The sequence below is a fragment of the Sapajus apella genome, unplaced genomic scaffold (genome assembly GCF_009761245.1).
Source record: "Sapajus apella isolate SASKATOON/1434 unplaced genomic scaffold, GSC_monkey_1.0 scaffold106, whole genome shotgun sequence".
In the NCBI taxonomy this organism is placed as follows: domain Eukaryota; kingdom Metazoa; phylum Chordata; class Mammalia; order Primates; family Cebidae; genus Sapajus; species Sapajus apella.
In genome coordinates this window covers 4,132,999-4,156,385 of record NW_022437046.1, presented here as the reverse complement: position 1 = coordinate 4,156,385, position 23,387 = coordinate 4,132,999, and the positions used below count along the sequence as shown (strand labels likewise).

The following is a 23,387-nucleotide window of genomic DNA, read 5'->3' as shown; positions in this document are numbered from 1 at the left end:
CTATGTGTAGCGGTTCTTTTAGAAGCTCTTGTAAGGCAGGCCTGGTGGTGATGAAATCTCTGAGTGCTTGCTTGTTCACAAAAGATTTTATTTTTCCTTCGCTTATGAAGCTTAGTTTGGCTGGATGTAAACTTCTGGGTTGAAAGTTCTTTTCTTGGGCCGGGCGCGGTGGCTCATGCCTGTAATCCCAGCACTTTGGGAGGCCGAGGTGGGTGGATCACGAGGTCAAGAGATCGAGACCATCCTGGTCAACATGGTGAAACCCCATCTCTACTAAAAATACAAAACATTAGCTGGGCATGGTGGTGCGTGCCTGTAATCCCAGCTACTCAGGAGGCTGAGGCAGGAGAATTGCCTGAACCCAGGAGGCGGAGGTTGCGGTGAGCCGAGATCGCGCCATTGCACTCCAGCCTGGGTAACAAGAGCGAAACTCCGTCTCAAAAAAAAAAAAGAAAGTTCTTTTTTTTAAGGATATTGAATATTTGCCCCCACTCTCTTCTGTCTTGTAGGGTTTCTGCTGAGAGATCTGCTGTGAGTCTGATAGGCTTCCCTTTATGGGTAACCTGACCTTTCTCTCTGGCTGCCCTCAGTATTTTCTCTTTCATTTCAACCCTGGTGAATCTGGTGATTATGTGCCTTGAGGTTGGTCTTCTTGAGGAATATCTTTGTGGTGTTCTCTGTATTACCTGGAGTTGAATATTGTCCTGCCTTGCTAGGTTGGGAAAGTTTTCCTGAATAATATCCTGAAGCGTATTTTCCAGCTTGCATTCACTCTCTTGGTCACATTCAGGTACACCTATCAAACGTAGATTAGGTCTTTTCACATGGTCCCATATTTCTTGGAGACTTTGCTCGTTCTTTTTTATCCTTTTTTTTCTAATCTTGTCTTTTTGTTTTATTTCATTAAGTTGGCCTTCGACCTCTGATATCTTTTCTTCTGCTCGATCAATTCAGCTGTTAAAACTTGTGCATACTTCGCGAAGTTCTCGTGTTGTGTTTTTCAGTTCCATTAATTCACTTATATTCCTCTCTAAATTGTGTGTTATTGTTAACATTTCGTCAAACCTTTTTTCAAAGTTCTTAGTTTCTTTGCATTGGGTTAGAACAAGTTCTTTTAATTCCCAGAAGTTTCTTATCATCCACATTTTAAAGCCTGCTTCTGCTAATGGAACACACTCATTCTCCATCAGGACTTGTTCCGTTGCTGATGAGGAACTGTGATCCCCTGTAGAGGGAGAAGCGTTTTGATTTTGGGTATCCTCAGCCTTTTTAGGCTGGTTTCTTCCCTTTGTTATAGACTTATCCATCTGTGGTCTTTATAATTACCGTCTTTATAGTTGAGTTTCTGAATGAACGTCCAACTTGTTGATTCCCGGCGCTAAAATCTGAGCAACCCACTGCGCCGGCCAAAACAGCGGCTTTAAGATTGATGGTGCTTTTCTGACTCTGCACCAAGAACCGCCGCACCGAGGCAGCGGCAAAAGCGCCTCACCGGCCACAACAGTCACGCTGGCGACCGTGGGGCTCCTCCGCTGGGAATCTCCTGGTGTGTAAGCAACAAAAATTGTTCTGAAAGTGTGGCGTCCTCTCGTTCTCTGCGCTTTCAGTGGGAGCTACAATCCCGAGCTGCTAGTGATCAGCCGTCTTGGATCTCTCTCCACAAGCTGTTTTTTAACAAGCCCTTTGGGTGATTGTGACCCCAGCTCAAGTGTGAGACTCACTGCCTTAGGGGACCTAAGCATCTCGGTGGGTGGAACCTGGCTTTGACTTCGAGTCAGGACTTAACTTTGTCTTGACATCTGAGCACATTTTCAGTTTGCACTGGGTCCACAAATTATGTAGCTAGTCCTGGGTGCTGGTCGCTGCTGTGTCCCAGGCTAAGGGGTAACCTCCAGGAAGTCACCTCCCCTTTTGGAGTCTCGCTGTCCTCATCTGTACAGCAGGATGATCATTCTCACTCTGCTGGGACCCTGATACGGTTAAGTGTGATGCCCAGGCACAGTTCTTAGCACAGGGCCTGGCACAGGCGAGTGTGGAGTGAGTCTGAGGTTGGGTGCCAGTGCGGTGCACACCTCCGGTGATACCATGGCAGCAATTCAGACATGTCCTTGGCTTAATGGGGCTTATGGTCTGCAGCAGGGAGACAGCAAGAGATGCACACTGTGAGATGCGGTCCGAGGGAAAAGTGCAGGCATAGGAAGAAGATAGTGTATTGGGGGGATCTGACCTAGTTGCAGCTCACTAAAGGCTTTGGAACTGCCAAAGGAGCAAAACTCAGAGCAGGAGTGGCTGTGAACCAGGTGTGGAGGTGGGGATGCCATCAGGGGAGTGGGGCAGGCAGCAGCACTGCTAGGTGTTGTTTTCACAGGTATTAACAACCAGCTTCTGGGGTAGGCTGATCGGAGGTGAGAGGGGCTGGGAGGAGGAGATGGACCATAGAAGCTATGGATGGGTCAGAGGCTGCCTTGGCCTCATCTTCCTGGTCTGGTTCCTTTCCTTCAAAAAGGCCCTAGACTGTAGCAATTTCGAATGGAAATAGAGCCCTCACCCAGAGGCCACCTGACACAGTGGAGGAGAATGGCTTTTCTATCTGGTTCCACAAGTTAAATTGTTTTACCTCTGGAAACTTTATCTTCTTGTAAGCAAAATGGGATTATTACTGGTTTTTTTTTTTTCTTTTTCCATCCTAGAGAGGATCCCAATTATTGTTATTATTATTACTTTGAGATAGAGTCTTGCTTGTTGCCTAGCCTGGGGATCTCGGCTCTCTGCAACCTCTGCCTCCCAGATTCAAATGATTCTTCTGCCTCAGTCTCCCGAGTAGATGAGACTACAAGTGCATGCCACCACGCCCAGCTAATTTTTGTATTATTAGTAGAGACGGGGCTTCACCATGTTGGCCAGGCTGGTCTTGAACTCCTGACCTCATTATCTGCCTGCATTGGCCTCCCAAAGGGCTGGGATTACAGGCATGAGCCACTGCGCCCGGCCTATTATTTTTTTTAATTAAATAATTTTTTTAAATTAAAATAAAAATTTAAGAGATAGGGTTTCACTGTCTTCCCCAGGCTGGTCTCGACCTCCTGTCCTCATGTGATTCTCCTGCCTGTGTCTTCTGAGTTGCTGGGATTACAGGTGCGAGCCATTGTGCCCAGCAAAATGGGATTAGACTACTGCCTAGTCCCCTCTGTGCTGTCGTGGTGTTTAGGTAAGATGTTTCATGGCAGGTTCCTGTGGCACCCATCCGCTGGAAGTGCTCAGTGAATTGTCCATTCCTCTTTCCTCTCTGTCGGTTTGCAAGTGGAGAGCTCAGTTTTGGATTAGGAGTTCCTCTGGCTCAGGCTCATTCCCCTGGGAAGTGCTAGCCTCTTCCTTTAATTGTAAGAAAAATGAGGCTGATCACCCCTTTTCTATAGATCACCAGAGGAGATAAGGGTATAACCAGCTTTTTTTTTTTTTTTCTTTGAGATGATGGAGTCTTGCTCTGTCACCAGGCTGGCACGATCTTGGCTTACTGCAACCTCCATCTCCCGAGTTCAAACAATTCTCCTGCCTCAGCCTCCTGAGCAGCTGATACTACAGGCACGTGCCACCATGCCCAGCTAGTTTTTTTGTATTTTTAGTCAGAGACGAGGTTTCACCATGTTAGCCAAGATGGTCTCCATCTCTTGACCTTGTGATCCACACAACTTGGCCTCCCAAAGTTCTGGGATTACAGGTGTGAGCCACCTGGCCCAGCCATAACCAGCTTTTTTTTTTTTTTTTTTTTTTAAAGACAGAGTCTTGTTCTGTTGCTCAGGCTGAAGTACAATGGCACAATCTTGGCTCACTGCAACCTCTGCCTCCTGGGTTCAAATGATTCTCCTGCCTCAGCCTCCCGAGTAGCTGGGATTACAGGCACCTGCCATCATGCCCAGCTAATTTTTGTAGAGATGGGGTTTCACATGGCCGGGCACGGTGGCTCACACCTGTAATCCTAGCACTTTGGGAGGCTGAGGTGGGTGGATCATCTGAGGTCAGGAGTTCAAGACCAGCCTGGCCATCATGGTGAAACCCCATCTTTAAAATAAATAAATTAATAAATAAATAAATAAAGAGATGGGGTTTCACCATTCGGCCAAGCTGGTCTTGAACTCCTGATCTCAGGTGATCCGCCCACCTCAGCCTCCCGAATTGCTGAGATTACAGGTGTGAGCCACTGTGCCCTGCCTGTAACCAACTTTGAGGCCCAGAAGCAGTGGTTCCAGAGACAGCTGAGTGCCACCTCTCCAGCTGTCCACCGTGTCGGGGTCTCACCTGGGGTTTTCATTAAACACACTCAGCTATATCATAGAGTGGGGGTGGAGTGGGTGTATTTTCCTCTAATTTGGTCTTGAGGTGTCTTTCTGAGAGTGGCTATACATTCTAGCCCTGCTGACAGAGTTCCAGGGCAGGTGGTCATAGGGGTCCACAGTGTGCCTTTCATGGGATGCTTCTCTATTCTGGCGGGTGGTCTGATGCCTAAGTATCCTGCCATGACCAGGTGTCTCTCTCACAGGAAACTGGCCTATAGTGGAAGGTGCCCTGTGGCTCTTTTCTGACCTGCATCCAGTTTATTCCTACCAAGAAAGCCACTCTCCTGGAGAGTGCGTTGTCAGATGAGACTTAGAGGAGGCAGCATGGCGAAATGCAGGAAATAACAGAAGCAGAGAGTATTACTCACAGAGAGCAGGGCAGCGGGGAGCTGCCTGGGACCCTGCACTTAGCCAGTGAGTTGGAGCAAGAGACAGATGGGAGGACCTGCGGGCTGGAGGCTTTGTTGGGGTGCAGGATGTTACCCAAGCAGGTTTCTGTGGGTAAATATAACTGGTGGGATTAGAGCAAGCAGGCACAAGGCATGGCTGAGGGGGGTCACCTCGGCTCATCCATGCAGCCCACGTGGGCGTGAGGGTCAATGGGCAAGTCGGGTGGCTTCTGTCTAGCTGTCCCAAGACGTGTGGTCACCAGGAGGAGGCAGATTGACCATATTGAGGAACGGGGAGGAGGCTGTATACTGGAAGCTGTGTCAAGGGTGACTGAGCCCGACTTCTGGTACGAGAAAATCTGACATATTCAGAATGGATGCCCAAGTGACATGAAATGGTGAAAATTCACTACAGCGGGTAAGCTCCCCCATCCAGCAGTCTGGGGTGGTGGTGGTGGAAGCAGCACTTACTGGGACCAGGCGTCCCCAGTGGAGGCTCTGCTCTTTCCATGGAAAGAGCAGCTGTCATCTACCATGGGCCTCGCTGTTCAGCGGACACTGCACCAGTGCTCCACATGTGTCAGTAAAGAAAGGTACTATTGACTGGGCGCAGTGGCTCATACCTGTAATCCCAGCACTTTGGGAGTCTGAGGTGGGTGGATCACCTGAGGTCAGGAGTTTGAGACCAGCCTGGGCAACATGGTGAAACCCCGTATACAAAAATTACAAAAGTAAGCTGGGTGTGGTGGTTCCCGCCTATTGTCCCAAGCTTACTAGGGAGGCTGAGGTGGGAGCATCACCTGAGCCCTGGGAAGGTCAAGCTGCAGTGAGCCTTGATGGTGCCACTCCACTTCAGCCCGGACAACAAAGTGAGTCCCCCATCTCAAAAAAAAAAAAAGTGCTGCCTTAAAGACAAGAGTCAGAGTTTTAGTTACCCAGCTAGTGAGTGACTGCCAGACCCCAAAGCCTTAACCATTGCTCTGACCTGACTCCCAGGGTGATACTGTGGGGCCTGCAGCAAGTCCTGCTCTTCTGTGGGCCTCAATGCTGTCATGACACTGGAGCTTAGGGGGCCACCTTGTGTTCCACAAGCCCCCTCAGCTCCAGTCTCCTGGGGTCTGCATTTCCAGGGATGGGGGCATCCCCCAGGAGCCATGCCACCACGCCCCGCTGCATCCAGTCTGCTGTTACCTTTACTAAGAAGATGACCAGTTGATTTGGGCCCCCTCAGCTGCAGCCTCCCAAGCTCCTTGTCATTGAGGGCTGACCCCTGGCCCCATCCCTTCCTTACTCACAATGGGGAGCAGAGGTGGCCAGGACCAGTGGTTTTTCCATCCTGTGTTAGTGGGGCCCCAGGCTGGTGGGGCTGGAGTTCTGTGGGAGACCCAGAAGTAAGATGGAAGTTGGTGGCTCCAGGGAACTGACCAAGGTCAGTGTGGCTGGAGGGTGTGTGGGGGCAAGGAGCATGGTGGGAGGGAGGCTAAAGGCTGGACAGGGGCCAGATGGCGAAGGGCTCTCGGGAGCGGTTAAGAGTTTTCAGGCAGAGGAGGCACGTGATCCGGTTTGCATCTAGAATGATACAGAAAATGCCTGCAGCTGTTAAGGTAGTGTTAGGCACGTAGGAAGCACTCAATAGCCATCAGGCCTGGCTGGGAAGCTTTTTCTGTTGCTCATTATGAATACCCAGACTCCACCGCTTACTAACTGGGAGAACGTGGACCAGTCACTAACCCTGGGGACTCATTTTCCTTACCAGTAATGCAGAAGGATAAGAAGTTTCCTCACCGGGGTTTTATCAGGATCCAAGTGAGATAAGTAGGGGATTTCATCTTATCTCAGTTAATCCAGCAAATACTCAGCCAGCCAATCCCAGCTGCATAGCCAGGGCCCTTCCTGTGTGTCACACACCTCCCTGCTTCTCAATCAGGACATGGCAAGACTTAGTCATGGGATCTGGAAGGGCCCAGCTATAATAAAGCATAAAGCTTACCCAGTTCTCTACCTTGTCCTAAACCTCGGCCTACAGTGGCAGACCCCTGCCTCCTCCTCAGACTTTCTCCCTGGCCTGAAGCCCTGGCTGAAGGGCTGACAGCCTTAGGAGCCCATATAGATTCCTGCAGGACCTGAGGGTGTTATTATTATAATTGTTATTATTTTTTGAGATGGTGTCTTGCTCTGTCATGTAGGCTGAAATGAAGTGGTATAATCTCAGCTCACTGCAACCTCCACCTCTTGGGTTTAAGCAATTCTCCTGCCTCAGCCTCTCGAATACCTGGGAGTACAGGTGTGCACCACCATGCCCGGCTAATTTTTGCATTTTTAGTAGAGACAGGGTTTCACCATGTTGGACAGGCTGATCTCAAACTCCTGACCTCAAGTGATCTGGCCGCCTCAGCCTCCCAAAGTGCTGGGATTGCAGATATGAGCCACTGTGCCTGGCCTGAGGCAGTCATGAGCCTCCTGTGAGCCCCAGTTTCCTGGTCCACAGAATGGGAATGAGAATTCCTGTTGTATTAGTCTCTTATTACTCCTATTACAAATTACCATATATTTAGTGGCTTAAAACAACACACGTATATTCTCTTACAGTTCTGGAGGTCCAAAGTCCTGAAATGGGTTGTTAGGGCTGTGTCCTCTGGAAACTCTAGGGAGGATCCGTTCCCTTGCCTCTGCTAGCTTCCAGAAGCTGTCTGCATGCCTTGGCTCCTGGCTCCATCTTCCAGCTTTGAAGCCAGCAGTGTAGATTTTCGTCTTTCAACGCTTTCATCATCCCATCGCCTTTACTCTCTCTGATCCTCCTGCCTCCCTCATCGGGACCCTTGTGATGACATTAGGCCCACGCAGGTCATGCAGGATAATCTCTCCATCTCAAGACCCTGAACCAAATCACATCTGCAGAATCCCTTCTACCACATGACCTAACACAGCCACAGCTCTGGTGATTAGGATGTGGGCACCTCAGCCTACCCCACACACCTTACAGAGCACTTGTGAGGATGACACGAGACAAGGCAAGTGAAAGGCTCCCAATGCCCAGGACAGGCAGGCAGTCCCCTTTCTCCTCTCCATGGGCCTGTGTCTCCCCATCTGTAAGATAAGGCCCCTGGCAGCCCACATAGTCTGAGTCCACGTCCTTCCAGTGTGCGGTACACACAGGCAGACTGCCTTCGGCGGCCAAGGGTTCCTAGGAAGTGGCAGACTTGAGCTCTGTCCCGACGCCTCTTCTCCCACTCCCTCCTGGGGACAGGCCTGTTCTCAGTTCCTGGAGGTGCATTTCCCATCATTCCCAGGGACGGCTGCTGGGAAAGGCTGAGCTCACAGCTCCCTGGGGAGGGCGAGGGTAGGGGGAGGAGAAGGGAGAGGCTGGCAGCAGCCACTGCAAGAGATGGGAAAGGAGAGGCCAGGGAAGGAGGCTTGCAGCGGGAGAGGTTGAGGTGATCAGCACTCAGAGGAGGGGAAGAGGCTGAGCAGGGCTTCTGACCTGGACTTCCGAGAATGGTCAACTTTTTCTCAGCCCCTCAGCCCAGGGCCAGCTGCTCGGTTCCTCTGTTGGCCACCCACTCTTAGCCAGCCCCTTCTGACAGCCCCTGGTGGCTGGAGGAGTGTGTGTTGGGAATGGGAAGAGGGTGTCACAGGCCAGCAGAGGCCAAAGTGGGGCACTGCCACCGGACAGGAATCTAGGAATCCCTACTTCAGTGAGAAGAGGACCTTTTCAGCCACAGTCCACCCCACTTCCCTCTACTCAGAAATCAGTCACTGATTGCCCTGGGGCTCATCATCTGCCTTCACTGAACCTCACTTTTTTTGTTTGCCTGTGTGTGGCGGGTGGGGGGCCGTGGGAGAGGCAGTTAATAACACCATTATGGGATCTGAGAGGGTGAAGTGAGATCGTGATTTTGAACTGATTTTGAAATATGCTATATGAGGATGTGAATTCCATGTGTAGCTTGTTCCTTTAACATTCTCTCTTCTGCAATTTGACAATCTGACAAACTCTTCATTGCACTTCAAGTCCAGTTCTGATGTCACCTGCTCTCTGTAACTTTCTCAGCAGCCCACTGCCTGTCCCAGAAAGAATAGAGCTGCTCCCTCCTTGGAATTACTGTGGCCTCTTTATTTTTTTAATTTTTATTTTTTCTTGAGATGGAGTTTCACTCTTATTGTTCAGGCTAGAGTGCAATGGCACCATCTTGGCTCACTGCAACCTCTGCCTCCCAAGTTCAAGCGATTCTCCTGTGTCAGCCTCCCCAGTAGCTGGGATTACAGGCATGTACCACCACGCCTGGCTAATTTTGTATTTTCAGTAGGACAGGGTCTCACCATGTTGGTCAGGCTGGTCTCCAACTTCTGACCTCAGGTGATCTGCCTGCCTTGGCCTCCCAAAGTGCTGGGATTATAGGCATGAGCCACCATGCCCAGCCCTGTGGCCTCTTTATAACCCTCTCTTGGGGTGCCTTTGGTGGGCTGGGTATTGGTTTGCACATCTGCCCCCCACCCTGTGTGGGAAGTACATTTGTAACAGAGCCATCTACTCCTTAAGGTCACTGTGGTTGTGGTGGGACAGAGGCAATGAGGCAAAGGCTGTGGGGGAGCTGTCCTCCTAGGGTCTGGCCTGTGCAAAGTTGCCACATGGCAGTCTAGCCCTTGGAACTGAGCAGATCCCATGACTGACTCAATCAGATTCACACGAACCTGAGCTAAAAGCAGGTGACCAAATCATTCAGGTCCTTTGCTCTCTGTGACGTGAATGCCTGTGCCCACTGCTAATAATCAGACAGCACTAGGGGCCGTGTTGCTCATGAAGTTTTCTGATGAGGGTGAAATCTAAGCCAAGGGACGGTGCTGAAGGGAAGGCTGTCTAGATCTTAACAGAAGCACATTCCAAAAGCTCATCCACCACCCTCCGAACCCCCCTGGAAGCCCATGTCCCACTGCCTGGTGCCGGCTCGATACATAGAGAGTATCAAATAAATGTTGGAAACAATGTGGCATGGTGACCAAAGGCTCCTCCACTTACTGCAGATGTTCTTTTCTTTCCTTCTTTCTTTCTTTTTTTTTGAAATGGAGTCTTGCTCTGTTGCCAGGCTGGAGTGCAGTGGCATGATCTCGGCTCACTACAACCTTCGTCTTCCAGGTTCAAGCAATTCCCCTGCCTCAGCCTCCTGAGTAGCTGGGACTACAGGTGCGCACCACCATGCCTGGCTAATTCTTTTGTATTTTAGTAGAGATGGGGTTTCACCATGACCAGGATGGTCTCGATCTCCTGACCTCATGATCCGCCCACCTCAGCCTCCCAAAGTACTGGGATTACAGGTGTGAACCACCACACCTGGCCTCCTGCAGGCGTCTTTTTTTTTTTTTTTTTTTTTTTTTTTGAGACAGAGTCTCCCTCTGTTGCCCAGGCTAGAGTGCAATGGTGCGATCTCAGCTCACTGCAGCCTCCACCTCCTGAGTTCAAGCGATTTTTCTGCCTCAGCCTCTGGAGTAGCTAGGATTACAGACATGTACCACCACACCCAGCTAATTTTTATATTTTCAGTAGAGACAGGGTTTCAGTGTTGGCCAGGCTAGTCTCGAACTCTTGACCTCAGGTGATCTGCCCACCTTGGCTTCCCAAAGTGCTGGGATTACAGGTGTGAGCCACTGCATCTGGCTGCAGGTGTTCTTATATGGGATTCTGTACACTTTTCCCCCTCGCTAGACTTTAAGCCCCACAAAGGCAGGGCCAGGAATGGCCTTGTTCCTCTTGGCATTCCCAGTACCTCTCTGTGCACTCAACTACCTATGCTGAGCCCAGGTTACTTGCCAGGCACATACAGATGTCGGCTTTCCATCCTCCTCAACACGCTGGAGCAGGCTGTGTTGCCCTATTATCCAGGTGAGGACAGGGAAGGTAAGATGCCACGTTCAAACACAGCCATTAAATACCAGAGGAGAGATCAAGACCCCATTCTCTTTTTTTTTTTCTTTTTTTTTTTTTTTTTTGACGGAGTTTCGCTCTTGTTACCCAGGCTGGAGTGCAATGGCGCGATCTCGGCTCACCGCAACCTCCGCCTCCTGGGTTCAGGCAATTCTCCTGCCTCAGCCTCCTGAGTAGCTGGGATTACAGGCACGAGCCACCATGCCCAGCTAATTTTTTATATTTTTTAGTAGAGACGGGGTTTCACTATGTTGACCAGGATGGTCTCGATCTCTTGACCTCGTGATCCACCCGCCTCGGCCTCCCAAAGTGCTGGGATTACAGGCGTGAGCCACCGCGCCCGGCTAAGACCCCATTCTCAATTGCTCTTCCCCTCATCCATTTCCATTGGCGCAGTTCTCCGTGAGGTTTGGGATCATATGGCCCGAGCTTCTAGGTTGCAGCAGGCAGAGCTGATTGTGGGGAGGTCAGTCCAGATAGGTTGGTGGCTAAGAAGAGGATGAGCACTGTTCCTCCTGTGGGCTTCTTACCACCCCTCCTGAAGCCATAAAAGGGAACTGATTTGAGGAGCAGGTGGAAGGTTTGGGGGTTGCATATTACAGAGTCCCAGTGTATGTCTGGGGAAAGGTCTGGAGATGCTCTAGAATGCTCCTCCCCTGCTCCCTGACTCACTGAGGCACAGCTACTCTTTGTTGGCTTTGCTGTGCCCACCTTATCTGCAAGCCTGTGTGTTCTTAGAAGTAATGGAAATGCATTTATTTAAAGTGCTCGATAATTCAGCCTTATTCTAATAACAGGCCTTTGTCTCTGCTCAGTACTCCGGGCTCCCCAGGACTTCTCATCCCCATTATCTTCTCTCAGCTCCTCAGGCTCCCTTGAGGTCAAGTGACCCCCACTGAGAGCGGGTCTGTGAGCCAGCTGAAGCCAAGATGGACAAGGACCTGTCCAAGGCCATCAGCGGGTCTACTTGTTGTGGTGGGGGTTAGTATTTGCACTACTCACAGAGCTCCAACTCTGTGCCAGGCCTCATTTCACTCTAGATGGCTGCAGTGCAGGCGATGAGGCTACAGGCCGGCCTGACCCTAAGCCTGTGCCCTTAGCTCCTTTATGATGTACCTTCTCTGTGCTAAGCACAGGCTTTGACCTGGAGGAGCTCCCATCCTGGGGGACAAACACTCAAATGAATAATGCCCACCAAGGCAGGCCCTCAGAGAGGCCCGGCAAAGCTCCCTTAGCAGGCAGCACTTGAGGCCTCTCCTCCAGGGGGTCTCTGCAATGTGGGGTCAGGCCCACCAGGCAGGCTGCCTGAGCACTCAGATGCTGGCTGCGCCTGTCTGTGGGCCTCTGGCCTCCCCAGGCCACCTTCTGAGAGCACGGGGAGCTATGTGGGCAGGAAAAGGAGCAGGGCCTTTGGGTCCACCAGGCTGGTATTGCCTCCCCAGAGCTGGGTAACTCCTCTCTTCCCCTCCCTGGCCTCCAGTTTCCAATTTGGTACATGAGGATACTGGCTTTTTCTCCTTGAGTTATCCTTGAGATTAAACATAAATACATAAAATACTCAGCACATGACAAATTAATAAATGATATGTCTTAAAATAATCACTGGGCATGATGGCATGCACCTGTAGTTGTTGCTACTCAGGATGCTGAGATGGCAGACCCACTTGCACCCGGGAGTTCAAGACCAGCCAGGGCAATGTAGTGAGACCCTTCCTCAAAAAAAATTTTTTTTTTATTGTAGCACTCTTTCCTTCCTTCCTTCTTTCTCTCTCTTTCTTTCCTTTCTTTCTTTCTTTCTTTCTTTCTCCTTCTTTCTTTCTTTCTTTCTTTCTTTCTTTCTTTCTTTCTTTTTCTTTCTTTCTTTCTTTCTTTCTTTCTTTCTTTTTCTTCTTTCTTTCCTTTCCTTCTTTCCTTTCTCTCTCTCTCTTGCTCTCTTTATTTCTTTCTTTTTCTTTTCTTTTTTTGAGATGATGGCATCTTACTCTGTCACTAAGGCTGGAGTGCAGTGGCATGATCTTGGCTCACTGCAACCTCGGCCTCTCAGGTTGAAGCAGTTCCCCTGCCTCAGCCTCCCTAGTAGCTAGGATTATACGTGTGCGCCACCACGCCCAGCTAATTTTTGCATTTTTAGTAGAGACGGGGTTTCACCATGTTGGCCTGGTCTTGAACTCCTGAACTCAAGTGATCCACCCACCTCGGCCTCCCAAAGTGCTGGGATTACAGACTATGCCTGGTCAAATTTCTTTTTATTTATTTATTTATTTAATTTTTAAATTTTTAAATTTTAATTTTTTTTTTGAGACGGAGTCTCACACTGTTGGCCAGGCTGGAGTGCAGTGGTGCAATCTCGGCTCACTGCAATCTCCGCCTCCTGGGTTCAAGCAATTCTCCCGCCTCAGCCTCCTGAGTAGCTGGGACTATAGGCATGTGCCACCACACCCAGCTAATTTTTGTGTATTTTTAGTAGAGACGGGGTTTCACCCTGTTGCCCAGGTTGGTCTCGATCTCCTGACCTCGTGATCCACCCACCTCGGCCTCCCAAAGTGCTAGGATTATAGGCGTGAGCCACCGTGCCTGGCGGGGTCAAATTTCTTAATAAGAAAATACACCCAGATTGTTACCAAAATCCAGTCAGACTGCTTTTCGGTTGACAGGCATTCAGCAAACATTTACCTAGTGCTGGCTCTGGGCTCGCTTGGGTCTTGGTCGTGGGGTGTGGTTTCAAATGCTGGCTCAGCGACTCCCTGGCTCTACTCAGTGGCCTGAGCTCCTGGGCCTTGGTTCCTGCCTCTTGCTCGTGGCCCCTGGGGCCTCTGGTGAGACTGAGCTCATAAAGTGTCAGCAAAGTACTTTGTGGATCGATGCTAACTAATAGCAGTTCCCTGGAGCGGCTGTGAGTAGGAAAGACAACTGTGGAGGTTGCTTGGACCAGGCTCAGGGCCAGCACCCAGGGAGGGCCAGTGCTGTCCTCACAGTGCAACTAAGGAAGGGCCTGCTATCCCTTGTCCCTGATGCTTTGCTCCACTTTAGCCAGGAGTGGGTGCTGATGAGGTTTGCTGATGGGGACGGTGCTGTCTGTGGCCATGGGGGAAGAGGCTTGCCCAGCTAGTGGCAGAGCCAGGTGTAGATACCCATCTGAGTCACACACTGGGTCACATCTAGCCAGAGCTGGGGCCAGGGCCTGTCCTGGGATCCTCTTGTCAGGGATCACCCCATTGCCCCCTTGCCATCTCTCTAGAGGTTGCTGGCCTCTGCCCAGACACATAGCTGTCATAAATATGGCATGGTGGCTTTAGTTCAATGGAGGGCATAAATGGGGAGTTGGAGTGGGACTGGTCAGTGGAGGGTGTGAGCAAGACTCCCTGTCAGTTCTGCCCCAGAGGTAAGCCCTTCTCCATGTGTTTGACTGAGCTCAAGTCTGTCCTGGGAACTTCTATTTATTTATTTATTTTTGTTTTTTTATTTTTTTATTTTTGTCCTGGGAACTTCCGTGGAGAGGGAGCAGATGGGGATCGTGCCCTCAGGGAGCTCCTGGTGTGATGGAGGAGGCATGACCCTGTCCTCCAGGACACTCCTGTCTGATGGGGGCAACGTGGCTCCCATTTCCTGGGACCCCCTATGTAACAGAGGGGACACAGTCCTCTTGTCCTCTAGGAGCTGTGTGTCTGAGGAAGGAGGCATGGCCTCCGTCCTGCAGGAGACTTCAATCTGATGGGGGAGACGTGGTCACTTCTATCAGAAAGATTCCCTATTTGAGAGAGGAGCCCTGACCTCTGTCCTCAAGAAGGACCCCTGTCTGATGGCAGCTCATCTTGTCCTCTCACTCAAGAAACCCCATTTAGGCCGGGCACGGTGGCTCACACCTGTAATCCTAGCATTTTGGGAGGCCAAGGTGGGTGGATCACCTGAGGTCAGGAGTTCAAGACCAGCCTGACCATCATGGTGAAACCCCATCTTTAAAAAAAAAAGAAACCCCATTTTTGGGCCAGCCACGGTGGCTCACACCTGTAATCCCAGCACTTTGGGAGGCCAAGGTGAGCGATCACCTGAAGTCAGGAGTTCGAGACCAGCCTGGCCAACATGGTGAAACCCCATCTACTAAAAATACAAAAGTTAGCCAGGCATGGTGGCGTGTGCCTGTAATCCCAGCTACTCAGGAGGCTGAGGCAGGAGAATTGCTTAAACCTGGGAGGCTGAAGTTGCAGTGAGCTGAGGTCATACCAGTGCACGCCAGCCTGGATAACAGAGTGAGACTCCATCTCAAAAAAAAAAAAAAGGAAACCCCACTTATGGCCTTCACCTTTGGGCACCCCTTCCCCTACCTGATTCATGGGGAGCCCAGGTCCACAGGTAATAGCTAGGGAGTGAGCGGGGCAGTTATGAACTTAGCTGCTCTGGGGCGGGGAGGAAGGGAAGATGGGAGACTGTAAGAAGGCCCCCTGCAGCAAGTAAGGGTGACATAGAAGGCTTCCTGGTGAAGATGTCTGTATGAGATCCTCTGATGGACAAGAGGTGCCTGGCTGTGACAAGTACCCACTGGGGACAAGGGGCAGGAGCTTTCCCAGGCTGGAAGGGAAACTTGAGAGATCACTCTGGTGAGCCCCTGTCTCCATGCAGGCCGGACTGCTGGAATGGAAAGGGGTCTAAGGAGACCCTCGCCATCCTTGGGGAGACCCTCGCCCCCTGCCCATCTGTGTACAGGCAGAGTGCTGCCAGCCCAGGGACATCCGCCCTCCATGGCCTGAGAAGCCCGGAGGAGGAGAGGAAACAGGACGCGTATCAGGAACGCCTTTTCCTTTTCTTTGTAACTAACCCCTCACTCGGGGCTGGGGACAGCTGAGCCTGCCGGGCTGGCCCTGGCTTGCTGCTGCCTGCGGCCTCCAGCTCAGGCCCCAACCTCACAGTCCATAGCCTGGGTGCTGCTGCTAGGCTGGCCTCTTCACTCCACTGAATCTTTGGGCTCTCATCTGTAAAATGGGGTAAGACTTCATATCGGCCTCACCAGGAAGTTTGCTTTTCCTCTCTTTCTGGGATTTACATGATTTCTTCCTCTCTCCAAGAGATGTGCATTGAGTGCATCCTGTGCATCAGCCTCTGGCATAGGTGGGGATGGAGAACACGGAGGAACAGTGCGGGGAGGAAGGCTCTTTGGGACTTGTCTGAGGCATTGGGAAACATTGAGTAGAGATGTCTAAAGGCTGATGGGTGTGGGTCAGAGAGGGTCTAGCTGGAGACGGAGGTTTGTACTTACTAGCATCTGGTGGCAGCTGAAGTGGTCAGGTGGGTGGAGTTGCCCAGGGAACTCCTTGTCATGGGCTCTGGGAAGGGGCCAAGGTCAAACTCAGCTCTGGAGTCTCCTGAGAGCTGGGCACAGAGCACGGATGGGAGCCATGTGTCCAGGGCCTCCAGCAGGACTGAAATGGCGTCAATGGGTATGGTGACTCTTGTGGGGTGTTGAGACCTTTGCCTTTGCAGTGTGATGTCGGGGTGTGTGGGGAAGGGTAGACCACAGACCATGAGGAGGGAGTAAAGGGGAAGGTGCTCAGACATCCAGGAATTCGGTCAATAAGGTTGTCATTCTTTGGCTTATTTTTCTCATTATTCAGATTATTCCCCTACTGACTGAAGGGCTACTGTGGGTTGCACATGTAGTTGGTTATATGCTGTGTAAATGTTGTATGCGTGGGGGCTGTAGACAAGATGTGTGTGGGGAGTGTGATGCGTGTGTGTATGTATTTAGTGTTTGTGTCTTTCTGTGCATAGTGCGTAGAGTGCGTGCACACCACCACATTAGGATCCTTGTTCCAAACAGCAGGCTGGTGCTGAGTTGTCTGCCTGGGCTAGAAACTGGGAAGGATTCATCAAGCTTGTGAATTTCTCTTCTCTACTTAGGGTTACACTCAATAGTGTGCTGGTAACAACTGGTCCTCCAGAAAAAAAGGAGGATGGGGATTTTAGCATCTGCCAACTTCTGTGGTATAAATTCTCTGACTTCAGATTTCACTCTACCAGCATGAGGTCATTGAACATGGAGTTGGGAAGAGATAACAGTAGCCACCATTGTATAGCATGTCCATCATACAGGTGTAGTAGGCATAAATATTCTTGAGGGCATGATAGTGACATTAGTAAAATAATTAGTAAGTAATCAGTTTTGAAAATGCATTCCTGGACCAAGTGTGGTTTCTCATGCCTGTAATTCCAGCATTTTGGGAGGCCGAAGTGGGAGGATCACTTGAGGTCAGGAGTTCAAGACCAGCCTGGCCAACATGGTGAAACTCCCTCTCTACTAAAAAAAAAAAAAAAATGCAAAAAATTAGCTGGGTGTGGTGGTGCACACCTGTAATTCCAGCTACTTGGGAGGCTGAGGTACGAGAATTGCTTGAACCCAGGAGGTGAAGGTTGCAGTGAGCCAAGATCACATCCTTGCATTCCACATTCTAGGCTGGGCAACAGAGCAAGACTCTGTCTCAAAAAAAAAAAAGAAAAAAGAAAAGAAAAGAAAATGCATTCCTTTTGTTTTTAATAGAATTTATTGGCCAGGCATGGTGGCTCACGTCTGTAATCCAAGCACTTTGAAGGCCAAGGCAGGTGGATCACCTGAGGTCGGGAGTTCAAGACCAGCTTGACCAACATGGTGAAACCCTGTCTTTAAGAAAAAATAAAATTAGGCCGGGCGCGGTGGCTCAAGCCTGTAATCCCAGCACTTTGGTAGGCCGAGGCGGGCGGATCACGAGGTCAAGAGATCGAGACCATCCTGGCCAAAATGGTGAAACCCCGTCTCTACTAAAAATACAAAAATTAGCTGGGCGCCGTGGCGTGCGCCTGTAGTCCCAGCTACTCGGGAGGCTGAGGCAGGAGAATTGCTTGAAACCGGGAGTCGGAGGTTGCAGTGAGCCGAGATTGTGCCACTGCACTCCTGCCTAGCGCCTGGCAACAGAATGAGACTCTCTCAAAAAAAAAATAAAATAAAATAAAATAAAATAAAAGGCTTTATTTAATTGTAAGTTCACATTAAGATTTCTCTTTTTCTTTGTTTTAAACTTTTTCTCCCTCTTTTTTTTTTTTTTTTAGACAGGGTTTCACCATGTTGGTCAGGCTGGTCTTGAACTCCCAACCTCAGGTGATCCGCCCGCCTTGGCCTCCAAAGTGCTTGGATTACAGGCATGAGCCACCATGTCCGGCCTTTTTTTCCCTTCTTTTTAACGACAGGTCTCACTATGTTGCCCCAGGCTGGTCTCGAACTCCTGGGCTCATGTGATCCTCTCGCCTCAGCCTCCCAAAGTGCTGGGATTACAGGCATGAGCCACTGCTCCAGGAAGGATTTCTGAGCATCAGCACCATAACATTTTCGGCTAGGGATTCTTTGGGGGGGGTCAGAGGACTGACCTGTGCATCTACCTAGTAGATGCTAGTAGCATCTCTTCCCCAAATTGTGACAGTCTACAACATTCCAGACCTTGCCAGGTATCCCCTGGAGTGCGAATTCACCCCAGGCTGAGAACCAATGGTACTGGCTGTGTTTAACAACTAGCTCACAAAATCCTTAAAAATGTGACCCTTGGCTCTTATAAGCCCGTACAAGCCAGCTCAGCACACCACAGACACCACATCCAGATAAATATAAGTCAGCTTTTTCCCCAAAAATTATTTCTTAGGAAAGAACTGCCACCTTAGGCCTTAGCTTTCAGTCTATACAGAGTCCCTGACCATGGAAAACCCTCTTGGCTTCCTGACTGGTCCACAGAGCAGTGGTCACAGAGTCAGAGACGTGCTACCTTAGTGGATGTGCTGTGACATTTTATGAAATGTGAGAATAGGAAGAAATTAATGTTTTTGAATTAATATCTTATTTTAACATAATGTTATTGTATATCCTTAAAAGTTTGCATGTTGAAATTGGCAAAACAAACAAACCAAACAAAAATCCCCCTTTTTTTTTTCTTTTGAAACGGAGTTTCGCTCTTGTTGCCCAGGCTGGAGTGCAATGGCGCGATCTCGGCTCACCGCAACCTCCGCCTCCTGGGTTCAGGCAATTCTCCTGCCTCAGCCTCCTGAGTAGCTGGGATTACAGGCATGTGCCACCATGCCCAGCTGATTTTTTGTATTTTTAGTAGAGACGGGGTTTCACCATGTTGACCAGGATGGTCTCGATCTCTTGACCTCGTGATCCACCCGCCTCGGCCTCCCAAAGTGCTGGGATTACAGGCTTGAGCCACCGCGCCCGGCCCAAAAATCCCCTTTAAATAAAATCTTTCTGCTGGGGAAATAATGGCCCGTGTTGTGTCTGGAGCTCCCTATAGCTAATGGGTTCCCGCCGGAGCTGCACATCCGTGATGCTCATCCAGGTGGCGAGGCTGCTGCCTCTTGGCCCAGGTCCTGTTTTTTGCCAGCCTCGAGCTCAGGGCTTGGCTCTTGTTTGTTCATTCAAAATATTTATTTTATTTATTTATTTATTTAATTAATTTATTTTTTGTCATTCGAAATCTATGTACCCAGGAATATAAGTGACTGAAGTCACAGTTTCTGCTCTCTGGGGATTTGCCATCATTTCAGTTCCATGGCGTCCACTCAGGAGCAGCTGTGTGCAGGCCACATTCGGAGGCTCAGGGGACAGGAGGAGAGGGAGGGAAAGATGCACATGTGTGCTGGGTGCCTGGTGTGTGCCTGGAACAGAGCTGGGCACATCACACATGCCCCTCCTCCCGCCCTCCCACTGTGCTTCTGAGGGAGGGCTTGCTTGGTCTGGAGGGTCTGCCTTCCGCCGCCCTGTAGGTGCTCTGGGGATAGGACACTGGGGCCTGTACCTCCTGCCAGGTGGGATAGGGATAGATAAAAACAGCTCCAAGCCCAGAGATTTGAAAAATAGAAGAAAAGAAAGGAGGGAAATAAGAAAGATGAATGGAAGGAAGCAAAGGAGGGAGCAAGGGCAGAGGAGCCAGGGCAAGAGCACTTTAAGCCAAGGCAGTCAGGGAGGGCTTCTTGGGTGAGGTGATGCTGGGACTGTGTAAAGGATGCGAACGGACTGCAGTTGGTAGAACTGATGTGAAGGGTAGTACAGGAAGAGGGAAGAGCAGGGCACGCCCTGGAAATTTCTGGAATATGGATGTCTAAACTGGAAAAAAGCCAGGCGCAGTGGCTCATACCTGTAATCCCAGCACTTTGGGAGGCTGAGGTGGGCAGATCACTTGAGGTCAGGAGTTTGAGACCAGCCTGGCCAACATGGTGAAGCCCTGTCTCTACTAAAAATAGAAGAATTAGCTGGGTGTGGTGACGGCAGCAGCTACTCGGGAGGCTGAGGCAGGAGAATCACTTGAACCTGGGAGGTGTAGATCACACCTCTGCACTTCAGCCTGGGCAACAGAGTGAGACTCCATCTCCAAATAATAATAGCAATAAACTGGGAAAATAACATCATCAACTGTGTTTTCTACCCAAGACTGGAGGGAGACAGACAGCCTAAACATTTCCCTGTCCCAGCAGGGGTAACATGACCATCTCCTCCCACCCCCAAGGCATTCTCACCTGAGGGACATTTGGGGAAGAACTCTCCTTGAGCATGCGGGTGGGGATGGGACATGGGCCAGGATAATGACCATGATAATTTCATGGTATCATATCATCAACAAGGTCAGCTTCCCTGTGTTGAGTCCCTACTGGGGACCAAGTTTTTACACATATCCCTAGCCTCTGGGTGGATATTTTTCCCCATTCTCCAGGCAAAGGAAGCTGAGCCTCAGAGAGGATAGGAAACAGGCCTGAGGTCACACTGGACTCAGGCAGGGACCGTCTGCTTCAGCCTCTGGGCTCTTTTGGCTGCCAGCAACCTTCCCTTCCTGAACCTTAGCCCCAGGAAGGCTGGGGAGTGCTCAGGCGCCATCTGTGGGCTCTTTGGTATCCAGCTGCCACCCCGCCTGGGGAAATGTTTATAAGCCTTTGATTTTCAGATCTCCAGTTTCATGGGTTAACAGAAAATAAGCCAAGCTCTTTTGAAAAACTCTCCCCTCTGTCCATGGCCCCTCTTTGTTCACTCTGTACCACCTGAGAATTTTCACAAATATGCCTCATGTCCAAAAAAGTGAATCCATGAATGTGGCAGGAGGCTTGGGGAATTGCTGCCTGCCTAGAAGTCTATGGGAAGTCTGCAGCCCAGGAGACTGACTTGGCCAGAACCCCTCACCTCCCAGCCACCACCCTGACCCTTCTGGACTGCCAGGCACTGCTCTGTGCCCTGGGAGCCATGTGAAGGCCCAGGGGAGCCATGGAAGAGTTTCAGCAGCGATGTGATGGGAGATGGGAAGCTCAGAAGCTGGCGGTCCCCATTGCAGTCTGACTCTGGGCACACCGGACACCGGTGAGTCTCCCTGAACCTGAGCTTCCTGGCCTGGTGTGAGATTCTTTTCTCCCTCGGGCTTTGATTTCTCCATCTGGGAAATGAAGCAGGTGGGACTGTGCTCCCTGAGGCTCCGGAAATCTCTGAAATGGGGTGACATTTCTTGCCTTCCTGCCTCTTTCCCCCTCCTGGGCTGTCCTGAGAAGCAGGTGCACTGATGGCAGGTAAACAGGCGGGCCACGCTCTGACACAGGGAGGGCTGGGAAATTCTGGCAGAGCAGACAAGCCAGTACACAAATAACTCTGCTACCAGGGAGAATGTGGTAAGAGCCTAGGAACCTCTCTGCAGCCGCTGTCACTTGCTCCGCGCGTCTCCCTGCTCCCTGCTAGCTGTTCTCACACCCAGGAAAGTAGGTCAGAAGGTAGGGCGGCTGCGTCTGAGCCAATGCCCCCTTGCATCTCCCCACCCCACCTAGCCGAGCCATGGCTGCTATTGGGCAGGGAGAGGGGAGCATTATGGGATTGAGGGCATCTCTGGGTCCAAATTATGGCCCTGGCCAGTCATTCTCTCTCCCTTCAAATGCCCATGGCTCCCCATTGCCTTCTGGATAGGGTTCCAAGTTCCTTAGCCCAGCACTCAAGGTCCCTCACAGCCCTACCTTCCTAGCCCGGGGCATGCACATAGAGGTGCTCCGCGATTCTCTGTGGAGCGAATGGACCATTCCCCAGCCCAGCCTCTTCCCTTAGGGCCCCTCCCAAGCACTTGGGGCAGACTCCAGCCACGCCAGGGGCTCGCTGTCTCCTGAACACCCAGCGGACTCAGTTGCCCTGTCCAGGCCTCCGCCCTGGAGTGCAGTCACCCCTTCTGCACCTCGTGTGTCCTTCTTTTCTTTCTTTTTTTTTTTCCTGAGACGGAGTCTTGCTCTGTCGCCAGGCTGGAATGCAGTGGCACAGTCTCGGCTCACTGCAACCTCCGCCTCCCGGGTTCAAGTGATCCTTCCGCCTCAGTATCCGGAGTAGCTGGGACTACAGGCGCGTGCCACCACTCCTGGCTAATTTTTGTATTTTTAGTAGAGACAGGGTTTCGCCATGTTTGCCAGGATGGTCTCAATCTCTTGACCTTCCACCCACCTTGGACTTCCAAGATGCTGAGATTACAGGCGTGAGCCACCACGCCTGGCCTTTGTGTGTCCTTCAAGATCTTCCTCACTGCTACCTTTTCCCTTGAAGACTTTTGTTTTTTTTTTTGAGACAGAGTCTCGCTCTGTTGCCAGGCTGGAGTGCAGTAGCACAATCTCGGTTCACTGCAACCTCTGCCTCCAGGTTCAAACGATTCTCCTGCTTCAGCCTCCTGAGTAGCTGGGACTACAGGCACCCACCACCACACCCAGCAAATTTTTGTATTTTTAGTAGAGAAGGGATTTCACCATGTTGGCCAGAATGGTCCTGATCTCTTGACCTTGTGATCTGCCCTCCTCCTCCTCCCAAAGTGCTGGGAGTACAGGTGTGAGCCACCGCGCCCGGCCCTGAAGGCTTTCTTGACTCCCCAGACAGAACCACATAATCCCACCTCTCAAGCAGTATTGTGAGTGATTAAGAGTGTGGTCTTGGCTGGGTGTGGTGGCTCATGCCTGTAATCTCAGCACTTTGAGAGGTTGAGGCGGGCAGATCACGAGGTCAAGAGACACAGACCATCCTGGCCAACATGGTGAAACCCATCTCTACTAAAAAATACAAAAATTAGCCAGGTGCAGTGGTGTGTGCCTGTAGTCCCAGCTACTCGGGAGGCTGAGGCAGAAGAATCACTTGAACTTGGGAGGTGGAGGTTGCAGTGATCCGAGATCACGCCACTTTCATTTCAGCCTGGCGACAGAACAAGACTCCATCTCAAAAAAGAAAGAAAGAAAGAAAAAAGCGGACTGGAACGCCAGGCTGGAACACAGTGGCACAATCTTTGCTCTCTGCAACCCCCGCCTCCTGGGTTCAAGTGATTCTCCTGCCTCAGCCTCCCAAGTAGCTGGGATTACAGGCATGCGCCACCATGCCCAGCTAATTTTTTTATTTTTAGTGGAGTCAGGATTTGACCATGTTAGTCAAGCTGGTCTTGAACTCCTGACCTTGTGATTCATCCACCTTGGCCTCCCAAAGTTCTGGGGTTACAGGAGTGAGCCACCGTACCCAGCCTCTCCTGGATAAGTTTTCTAATGTTGACTGAAGGCTGAGTAGATACCTGAAGGTCTTCTGACATTTCCTGCATTTGTAGCATTTTTTTCTAATATTAATTTTCTAATACAAAGAAAGGAATTGTTACGAGTGCTTGCACAGCTCACTGGTACTGAATCCACATTTACGGATGGCCTTTCGGGTATAAGTTTTCTCAGTAACATATGTCTTATCTAAATGATTTTTCA

At 50.6% G+C, this 23,387-nt stretch overlaps 1 protein-coding gene across 5 annotated transcripts in view; it reads left to right on the top strand.

Moving 5' to 3' along the window:
• Positions 1-23,387, top strand: part of ARRB1 (arrestin beta 1) — a 93,515-nt gene that overhangs the window by 37,306 nt on the left and 32,822 nt on the right. The window contains exon 1 of one of the 5 annotated variants that reach the window (XM_032259087.1): positions 14,918-15,622. The exons of the other annotated variants lie outside the window; for them this stretch is intronic. Coding sequence (XP_032114978.1) covers positions 15,618-15,622 — 5 coding nt within the window. The 5' untranslated portion in view covers positions 14,918-15,617. Of the gene's footprint in view, positions 1-14,917; positions 15,623-23,387 lie in introns of those variants that run through there. 5 annotated transcript variants of the gene reach the window in all.